The 11,588-nt window shown below is 36.3% G+C and overlaps 1 protein-coding gene across 1 annotated transcript in view; it reads right to left on the reverse strand.

Moving 5' to 3' along the window:
* The window catches only part of Nha1 (Na[+]/H[+] hydrogen antiporter 1), a 167,842-nt gene extending 160,104 nt beyond the window's left edge, over positions 1-7,738 (reverse strand). Inside the window, exon 1 of the mRNA XM_076321307.1 lies at positions 5,895-7,738. Coding sequence (XP_076177422.1) covers positions 5,895-6,223 — 329 coding nt within the window. The 5' untranslated portion in view covers positions 6,224-7,738. The remainder of the gene's footprint in view (positions 1-5,894) is intronic.
* Between the last annotated feature and the right edge of the window lie 3,850 nt (positions 7,739-11,588).

Genomic DNA, 11,588 nt, shown 5'->3' on the forward strand with positions numbered 1-11,588 from the left:
AAAATTAACACGTTTTTTAAGCATTGTTTACACAAATTTTGTTTATTTTATGCAAATTTACACATCTTTTATCATTAACTCAACGACTCAAATACAGAGTATCTTCTATAGAAACATCTCCTGTAATTGTGACATAAAATAATGTATCGTGTACAGTTTTACTGGTTTTAATTAGTGAATATTTACTGTATGTCTTTATTGCACAGTGTTTATGATAACACAAATAGAATATAAACATTCATTTACCGCGAGTAACAAAGACACGAATGTAAAGTGTGCAAAGAGAACGAAATGCAGCTGAAGAATGTTTTTATATTAGAATATAAGAAATATTACTTTTTTTCTAAGTTTTCAAGGGCACCGATTCGGTTTTACATGTAAGCACATATTACATTTAATATCTATCCAGCGTTTGTAATATAACTCCACAGACGTGAAAATATAAAGTTAAACGTGAAATATTTAAAATTTGAAGAGTTTGTTCTCTTCGAACTTCCAAGTTTCAATCACTGTAAAAGGTAATTTTATGAATTTAAATGTACACGTTCAGTCTTCAGTACAGATATTATTTAAGTCTGGTCGTTAAAAGATTCCACATTAATGATGAATCATGTGCGAAACATATTTTTGTATTCACAACTGAAGTAAAACACACTGTCTAAGGTGTCGGTTGAACAATTATACAGATTTTTCATTTGCTTAACATCAGATCAAATTTCAGTCTAATTTTTATTGAAAGAATAACGGATAAAAAGTTGTTTATGTTTTCTTCGTTCTTAGAAATTTTTATTTACATATAAATTTTGTCTACGATGTCTCCGAAATTGATGGCAAACTTTGGGAGCATACTCCACTTGCATTAAAGATAAAAAGCATAGAAAGACTTTTTTTTCGAATTGTAAACATTTTTGTCGTTTGCAGTCGATAAGTTGTGAATAAATTATTTTTAAACATTGTCAAAATGAATTTTGCTTTAAAAGATTAATAAAAAAGAAATAGAGTTTTTCACTTCTTGGTTTATTTATTGAAAGATCAAATAAGGTATTTCAACTACACTTACAATGTAAAATCTGTATAAAATTTCATTACTAATAAATAAGAAGAATTTATTGGCCAACTTTTAATGAGTAATATGTATTGACATGAAATTAATAGAACAGATAAAGTCTTTAGTCTAACAATAAGCCCTGCATCTGTTTTGCAGCTACCTCTATCTTCATAAATATTACGTATGTAATAATAGAATATAATAATAGAAATAATAGAATAATTTATCGAACGACAAAACTTATTGAACAACCTAGTAAGAATTATTCGCTCGTATGCTTGTAAATAAAAATAACAGTTGTAATTTTTGCAACAGGTATTCGAGATTGAACTTCCAGATATTCCAATCCCAAAGTACCGCAAGATCACAAATACAAATGGATTGTGCAAAGTGTAGAGTGCTAATCTAAAAGTTGGAAACAAGACAGTATAAAAGAGGGAGAGAAGAACGAAGAAGCAAATTTAATATGCCTAGCGCAACGAGTAAGGGAAGTTTGAAAACGAAACCCTCCAGTAAATTACACTCGTATTGTATTCTTATTATGAAGTTAAAGCCTCGTGTAAAAATGTTGTTCTTTGAAGAATTTGTACGCGTGCTGGTACTTGTATACGTGATATACGGCCACATACTTACCAAATGAAAGTTTCACGTATTTAATATCTTCATACGGAATAACTACGCGAGTGATAATTATATTCCCTGTGTAAGGCACCTCTGTATCGCACTTCATGAAGCAGCAGAACAGTGTTTGCCTACTTGTTAGGAATAAAACATCTTTGAGGCTTCTTGCTTCCAGTGTGAAATTTTCAACAGACATTTCTGGAAACTTTTCGTGCAAACTTTTCCAGAGAGATATTGTAAGAAGAGAAAAAAGATCAATTTTTGGGTAAAGAGAATATGGACAGTGTTGAATAATTTTTGCTTACTCTTAGGTTTTACGAAGATTGATCGAAACGTTCAATACGATTCAAATTCCTTGGAAGACTGATCGTTCTTCCATTTATAGCTATCTTTACAAAAGAAGAACGAACACGAATTATAGGTAACATAAATTTAAAACTCGAACAATTTCGTGCTGTGACTAATTCTACGATTGTTTGAATAAAACTGACATACAGCGTACACTACGACATTAAACGACACTAGTATGTTTTTGAAAACAATCTTGTAGCAACTGATCGATAAAAGTATCAGTTTACGTTGACGCGTTAATTGTATAATGAATATCGTCTTACACGACACAAAATATTCACACTTGGCGGTTAGTTTTCATACAGCTGTAAAAGTGTAAGGTTAATGTACCCAAATAAACTTATAGTGAGTAAATAAGAAAGACGGGTCAACCACATTTCATTAGTCATATGTACATATTTACATATTGGCATAGAGTTAAAGGCGGGCCAGGTGTAAAGCAAATAATTTAGGCAATAAAATTGAGTTAAACTGTTTAGGTTCCAATGGTTCTCACCCATGATGCAGGAAACACAAATAAGTTCTGTTTAATCTGAAACTAATTAGATACAAAAATATCAATTAACCTTCAATTGAGAATGGTTTGAATTCTGGTAGGCGAAATTAGGTGATGTTAATAGTCTCAGGAATTTGAGTGCTAATCATAGCGTTGACACATTATTACGAAATTGTACACTCAATGAGTAGTTTATTTGAGCAACTATGACAAACGTATAACTTGAAGCATACCTCGAGGAACAAGACGAAAGCTTCTTTAATATCACGAAATTGTTCGAGTATTTCCTACCTAAAGTTTATTGGAAAAGAATAATGCGTAATCAAGAAACATTTCTTTTATTTTTATGCGGTATATGAGGAATTTACCGTCCAAAATCTTTTACACGCCATTGTATCTCAATTTACGCGAAACAAACTACGTACTTTAACAACTCATTCCTATTTAAAAATACAAAGAGGATACCTTGAAAATATCATTTGTGGTCTCTTAACGATGATTCAAGAGACTGCATAGTTTGACATACCGTAGTAAATCTTCAATTTTATCTACTATTGTTACAAGCTCTTTAGAAACTTTTTGCATTGATTTCTTGGCTTTGTGAAGTAATTGCAGTTGTCGATATTCTGTTCTTTGCTCGTGGCGACGTTATAGAAACATACTTATTTACTGTACTAGCTCGACAGATTTCGTAGAAAGCCTTCTTCATTGTACAACTTTTAATCTAAGAGATAATTAGCCATTATAAAGAAACAGCGGCTGAAATTATAATAGTTATATTAAAATTTCAATTGATGAAAAAAAGTACTCCTGAACCATAACAATCTATTCTAATTGACACACTCTGAAGAATGCTTTTCATATTGTAGAAATTCTGATCTAATATAAGAGTAGCTGTTATCATTGTGTATACAAATATTTATCCAGCGAGAAAGCTACAGTTAAAATTGAAGTATTTTCAAAGTTCTAAATTTCTTGAAAGAAATAAAAGTGATGCCATTAGTGCAGTAAAATACCAACGATCGATTCGATCGAAATTCGAGCAAAGTGAATAGTCAGCGTTTACGTAAAATTAATTTTCTTGATAATTCCGTACAAAAAAGTTTCATTTTACAATTTTTAACTTATTTTGATCCAGAGAATTTCCTCCTCTTCGGTTATACCGTGAATTACGGAACACTCTGTAATTTTCGAAATATTCTAAGGCAAAGGATTTGGGAAACGACGAGGAAATTGACAAGATCTGCGGATTTTCTAGATTTTCAATTCCCGTGCGCCGTATTTTTCGAGTGCGTGATTTATGGAAGTTGGATGAGTTTTTCACGCATGGGCAGATTCCTTGGATCGGAGCACACGGAAGAAAAACTTTGTTAGAGATTCAGAAAATCGTAGAACGCGTACTTTCTGAAATGCGGACACAATGAAATCCATAGGAAACTCAGCACTGCGGTTGATTTAATCTCATTAGACTTTATGATCTTATCAAGGCGATTCGAAATGACAGGCTTTGTAACTGCCACAGTTACATCACAAGTCCGTACAACGCTTCCTAGATCCGTTACAATCAATTTTATTAGAATCGCCTACCTCGAACGGTTTTGACTCGTTGTCATGGTGATACTGCTCGGCGAAAATGATAATTCGTGTTTATCGAGACGGATTAAAAGAGAACTTCCATTTCGGAGAACATTTACAAAGATCGTATTAAAATCGTACACTTCGATACACGTAAAACTAATATTTCGTCATACATTCTTAATGCCAGTAGTTACATCTACATTATACTTACGAAAGCAATTGTACATTTTCAACAGTAATCCACATTGCAATAAAATTTTATTTGAACTATTATTTATTAATATACGAAAAAAGAAATCAAGTTTCATTTTTTTAAGAGTTTTAAAGGATTAGAATATACAAATTCTAATGATATGGACCAATCGTACTATGTATATGTATTGTTCTGAGAACAAATTTTCGAATAAACTTCAAACATGGTTATATAGAAAAAGATTATTAAAGATGATTAATTACATCTAGTATCTCTGTTCTAAACGTATACCCGTATGTATTGCTATCGAAATTATTAGCACCGCTTTAATAATAAATTTACCACTTTATATCGCGTAAAGGTGATCTCGATATTATTTTGTTCAAAAGATGTATGTTATAAATGAAATGTAAACGTGACAAATAGCTCCGAAGGACCACAGTGTTGCAAATAAATCCAAACTCTTAACACGAAATAAAATTAACTTCTTCGCATTCTCGTACTGAAAAAATGAAATGTTAACGTTGTAATATTGTGTTAAATCTCGGTAAATCTTTGACAAACTGCTTATGATTATTGGCGCCTTGTTTTAAAGAATATAATTACCTTTTTGTTGTTTTTGAACGCGATTAATAATTGCATCGATTAAAGTACGTTCGATCGTAAGTTAGATTTCGCAAGTTCGACAAGTAGATGTTTATTTTGAAAGTACACTATTGATTTCTTGATCTTTATATATATAAGAATTGTCGCACTTGTTCCTAAGGTCATAAATCAAGTGTATTTGCAATTCATTAAAAGTTTCAAGTCCGTTGCATTTGCAAAGTTTTGTTCAACGTTTCGCACCTTCTGCGAATTTGATATTTTGTGCAAACTTTGGACCGTAGATCCGTATGCTACATGTTTTCAGGGTAAAACGAATCGGTCGAAACACGAACCTTTAATATCTCCACGCAAGAAAATTTGTACACCGTTCGAAGAAGAAGCAGCTTGAAAATGATTAAATAATTCTTACGATACGAATCTTCTTCAATTCGACGATAAGAGGATCGAGCAAACGGGAATTCAAGTTTATTTTTAATCAACGTTTCGGCCTTTCGCGTCGGAAGGAAGAAAGCCTATACCGAAGACCGAAACGTTGATTAAAAGTAAACTAGGTATCAAGTTGTCCGTCGAATTAAAGAAGACCAAATGTCCATCAAATTAAAACAGATTCGTATCTTTACCATCACTTAACAGCTAAGACGGGAGCAAAAAATACGAACATTTAAAACGGTTGCACCTACTGACACGTACGTGCGTTTCAACCGTATAAAACATTCTAACACGAAAATAACCGCTAGAATTACGAATAAATATACACAATTGAACATTCGAATAGTAATACAAGAGAGTATCGTCTCTCTCGTTAGTCGTATCGGTTAAAATTTGTCTTCGTTTCGAGCGAAACAATTCGTTTCTGGAAAGGTTAAGCGTAATTGCAGACACAGCTTGAACCGTTTCACCGTCGAATGAATCCCGAACCTATTATCATTCCTAAACCCAAGTTCTAAGCTCGGTCGCGTTTCGCTTCGCTGACCAGGAAAAATTAAGAAGCCAAATCTCACCGTTCGAGTTCCTCCGAATATTCAATCTTGTCCCTGATGGAGCTCGTCAGACTGTAAGCCGACTTCTTCCTGTTCCCATTGATCCTGCCGTTCTCGAGATCGAACTTGTGCTGTGGTATATTCTCGGTGATGTCGTGGTTGCTTCCACCCCGTGTCAGTATCGATTTTCCACGACCCTGATCGGAATTATGCTCCGAGCTGGCGCTTATACGCCGATGATGATCAAAGGTGGGATTATCCATTCCGAGGATCTGATCGCTAATAGAGACACGTCTTTTGGTTAATTCCTCCGTCGATTTGTTTGTCCTCCCGCTCATATCGATCTCCATATCGAGACCTTTCCGTGTCACGGGAACGACGTTTGCTGCGAGAACACACCGCCGAAATACCGCATACAAGAGCACGTCTTCGGTGACTCACCGGAACGATCGATTTATGGCCAGGGAACGTGCTCGGTGTTCTTCTATCGGTTTCGAATATCGCGTATTACGCGACGCGGAACGTACATGGAATTAACGATCGCAACACGAAGCGTACGAAATCCTCGCGTCGAGTCTTGGCCGACTTAATTGCATCCAAGCAACCGAACACGAATTAAGTAATAGGAGATCCACGCTCGGGTTAATCTCTCGATGGACGAAATCACGCAACGGATCGACTTCGAACCTATCCTCGCGCGGAATGAAATAATATTTCAGCACGAGCGCTCGAATTGACAGTGCAAATTCAAGAAATCGTCGCTCGTGACACTCGAGTCGCAAAAGTCCGAGTGTCTGTCCGGTTCACCGTTGATCGAGAAATCGAAAAATCCCCGAAACTCTCCTTTCTTCGAGTTCCCTTGTTTCCTTTTTTCTTATTTTTTTGTTTAACGGACGAAACGCGTGGAAAATCGAAAATCCACAAAGAGACGAGACGTATCTTCCGAGACGTTCACTCGACAATAAAGAAGATCGATGTCCGTTCGACGCGAGCGCGATTCCTCGAGACGATCACTGGGCACCCACGGATTCGTGGAGCAATCGGCGACTTTCCGCGATTGACTGCCAATGGAATCGACACGATCGTAGGCCCCGACTCTGCTCCCTGTTGATCGTTGACAACGTAGTCGCGTGACGATGACTCCCGAGAAAGTCCAAACACGATGATCCCCGATCGTTGACTAACGATCACGCGGCTGATAGGGACCCGATCCGATCGTTAACAGTGTCGCGTGACGAGTTTGTTTTCCTACGGGAATCGGTGCGCTAACACCATGTGCCGATATCTTGACGGCTGCTTTAACGTCTTTGACACCTTGACCCGCTTTTACCGCGGCGATCCTCAACCGCCGACGCGAGAGCTTTGTTCATCTCGTTAGCGCGGGAATCAAGGTTGACTCTACCGGTTCTAACTCACTTCCCTCTGTTAGCGCGCACTTGTCTTTACATCTGTGTTCCTTCTTCCCCACCCCCGCCCCTTCCACCTCGTTCACTCGGTTCTTTGAAAAGTGTCACTCGATAATACCGACCGATAATCGATTACGAGACCTGTCGCGGAAACGACGAACGAAAGCTCGAAAACGTTGCGTCGCGTTCATCACGGGATCGACGTCGGACGATCTCTTCTCTTTCGACGATTACCAGACGCACACCGATTGCTTTCACCTTCTGTTTCGGGAGGGGTGAGGGGTGGGGAGGGGGGACCAGACACCGACCACGAAGATAACGATGACGACTACGAAGACAACGATAACAACGACAAAAGTCTTCCTAGGTCACGGGGCTCCGCGAATCTTTTCACTGTTGGAGTAACACCGAGACTCGGACAGTTGCGTGAACGTTGAAACGAAACGCTGTGTTAAACGAGCACGGTTAACTAGCGACTAAACGCCGCAAACCGTGCACCGCTCTGCTGTGTTAATGAGAATGGTGGGGCTGGTAAAAAGTGCTGGAACACGGGCACAAGGAGGGACCCGTTACGGCCGCGGTAATAATTGTTACCGCGTTGCACAGGATGGGCACAGCTGGACACCTCGTTGACAGTCCATTCGGGCCTAACCCACCGACCTGACGTGCCCCTGATCGTCTCGGTGCATGCTGTAGGTCAACGCGTTTTATTTAGCAAGATCCGCGAGAAACGCGGAGGAACAACGAGAGAACGGCCTCGGAATACGAGAAGAGCTCCCGGCGATTATAAATTTCCAGACGACAAGGGGATTTTCTTTCGTTGCCTCCGTTGGACGGTCCGATCTTGACGCGTAGGTAATCTCCTTTGGACTGTAATCGCTGATCTGCTTTTCTTCTCGAGGTTTATTTCCTTTGAAAATGTTTCCCGGTGAATTTTATAACACCGCTGGGACCATTATTCGCCATCCTAGGTGGTTATACCAACGAGAAGAGTCTACGTTTCGTACGTTTTCGAAGGTTTATTGTGCGATTTCTTCTTAGCGAGTAAATTCTCGTCATTTGTGTATTCTTTGAACGTGCCACCGGGTCCTCGTTGTTCGCGATTCGTCTCGAAGCGTGAATAATACGCTTTAAAATTTATTTCCTTTCAAAGTGTTTGAATTTTACGTTATCATTGGGAACATTCGTCGATGATTCTACGATTGCGAAAATCTTTATTCGTTGATACTTTCGTCGTTTTTCTACGGCTGCTGTGCCATTTTTTCTCGACGAGTAGATTTTCGTCACTTGACGGTTCTACTCGATATTTTGTTCCAGACTCGCGAGTAATCTTCTTTACGTTGTAATTCTCGATTTTCTTTTCTTCCTTCTTAAGATTTCTTCTACGGTGTTCACTGTCGAAGTTTACGCTCTTGTCTCAACAATCCATTTCTTCTTGGCAAATGGATTTTTCTTACTTGGACGTTTTTCTGTAATTTTCAAGACTCGTAAGTTTTCTTTCGTTGCCTCTGCTACGATGTTCCGATCTTGACGCGTAGGTGATCTTCTTTGCGCTGTAATCGCTGACCTTCTTTCTTCTCGAGCTTTATTTCATTTTAACGAGTTTGCCGTCAAAGTGTACGTAATAGTTTCAAGCATTACTTGGTGATAGTGCGTCCGCGAGAACCTTTACTCAGTACCTTTTAGGAATTTTTTCAATTTTACCGATTCTTCTTTTCGTCTTTAACTATTCGATCGTTCTTACGACCAGACTTACATAACTTTTTTACGTTGTAATCGTTTACCTCTTCTTCCTTCTTGAAAAGATTCTTTTACTTCGTTTCGTAGTGTTTTCAGCAGTTCAACGAATTGTACAATTTTTTGTCGAGTAAATTTTTATCACACAGACGTTCTCCAAGTAATTCTTGTCTGTGTTTAAAATACAATATATCGAATACGAAATTATGATTTGTTTCGTAACGGGGACAAGCTCATCGAACTTTAATTATGTCACATGTAATCTGATTCGTTGATAGTTAGTGAAATAATCGTAAAGGTAAACACAATTTTTCGTCGGTTTTTCATTATAACCGACGATTTTCATTGAATAAAAATTCGCATTTCTTTCAGTTTTAGCAAGTTATTACAATGATTGCATAATAAAATATTGAATAATCGAAATACTACAAAATCACAAGACCGTGTTTTATTTTTAGGTATTAATGGATTTTATGGATCACTATTACTATCGATATCTTATCACTTTTCCAGTTGTCGTACAGTCCCTCTCGAAAGATTCTTCTTGACAAAACAATCGTTATCGCATATAAACATTATTCGAACGTACTACCGGGTCCTCGTTGTTTGCAATTCATCCGAAAACGACTTGTTAATTTAAGAAAAATATTTATGTTCGTTTTTCAATATAATCAGAATTAAATATTCAGAGAAATTAGTAGGAGAAATAAAGAATCTAATTTTTTAATTTGAACGAATCACGATCAGTGAGTTCGATATTTTATGCGAATCAAATTGTTTAATCAGGGTGTTCAGAAATATAATTGATCCGATTCAAGCAACTAATCAAAATAAACTCCTATTGTGATAGCAAAAAAAACTATTTATTCCAATGTAGAATATTAGTTTTTCATGCATTGAGAAGAATCCGGATCCATGGTCATAAGAGTTTTATCAAAATAAATGCTTTTACAACTACTTTTAATATAGGTTTTTTTTATCGAACAATTATGTATCGATGTATTAAGTAATTAGACAAAACAAAAAGATGAAATGAAATTTAGTTTTTTAATTGTTGCGCTCGACAACACTCGAGCGCGAGTAACAATATTATTCTACATGCTCGACTTAAAAAAAAATACAAAGCGATCATGAAAACAACTTATGTATATAAACCTGTTTTGGCTTTTAAGAACAATTCTGTAAGATTCTTTGCTTCGTCGTTTAATTTTTACGCATATTTATAAGTATGATAATTAAAACATAAATTGTAAAATTAATTCAACATAGAGACTTCTCTTACAACTGATCACTTTAGCAGTGAGAAGATAAATCAATCTTTTAAACGACGTTTCAAATAAAGATATTAAGTGAGATATAAATTAATATGTATTAACAGTTTAGTCATTGCACAAAATAAATTCCGTAAATAACCTTTACCGATCATTTTTTCCACCATCTGTAGTCTTGACACCGTCAAAAACGAAATATTGATCGTAATGTGTCATACGTTTTTCAAGTGCTGTCTGTTGATTATCTGGTTCAAAAACATTTGTTCCTTATTCGTAAACCTACTTCCTTAATTGTTGCAGTTGATTTTATAGACACTATTACTTTTCTCTGCTGTTATAAATTTATATTTTAAACGTTTGACACATTTTCGTAAATATTTGTTATATCGTAATACGTCTCATATTTCAAGTTCTCACTTCGCTACGAAATTTCTTGAATTTTATGCGAAACAATTTGTAAACCTGGTATGGAAATGTCATTTGGGATTAAATTTAAATTGATCGTTTTTATTGGTCGTTTCCACTAATCCGATTAAGTTTTCAAACATCTCGGTTAAACAATTGGGATCACTCAACGCGATAAATTATTAAATATCTTCGAATTCCACGTAATATTTAAACGAGAAAAATTATTGATCGATACGGTTCGTTCCGGTAGGCACGCGTCTTTTAAAAGATTAGAACGTAAGTAAATTAAAGAAATTTCCGTGACAAAACAATCGTTATCGCGTTAGTCTCTGGGTCAACACTATTTAATCGAGCTACTTTACTTTCAGTGCTTGCAGGTAATCCGCAAAGAAATCGTTTACTGTGCAAAGTACACATGCTCACTCTCTAATGAAATCAGGATTGAAGCAATCTCTAAAATTTCAACGCTACAGAAAGAAAAAACCCAATGTCATCGAGTAACATGCTTCGGTGTGCAACGAAGCATGATTAAAATTTGAAGAAGGAATATTACCAATTAATAAATTGCCTGCCACTTGCAACGTGTCTTTTTATTAAACGAACCCGTACTTTTTAGAAAGAATCACGTGTAAATATTGTTATCGCGTTAAACTTCGTGCAAACACTATTTAACTACGCTACCTCACTTTCAATGTTGACAGGTAATCACAGACAGCTCGTTTATTTTCCAAAGTATACACATCACCGTTCAGTGATATCAGTATCAGAGTAATAATATACTAGTGACGAAATAGAAGTCTAGTGGACGCGAAGTGAACTCTTTAATGTGTTGATTACCATGGTGGTCTCCGATGACTGATACAACAACTTATAACGATTGCAATGAACGAATC

The sequence above is a fragment of the Ptiloglossa arizonensis genome, chromosome 10 (genome assembly GCF_051014685.1).
Source record: "Ptiloglossa arizonensis isolate GNS036 chromosome 10, iyPtiAriz1_principal, whole genome shotgun sequence".
In the NCBI taxonomy this organism is placed as follows: domain Eukaryota; kingdom Metazoa; phylum Arthropoda; class Insecta; order Hymenoptera; family Colletidae; genus Ptiloglossa; species Ptiloglossa arizonensis.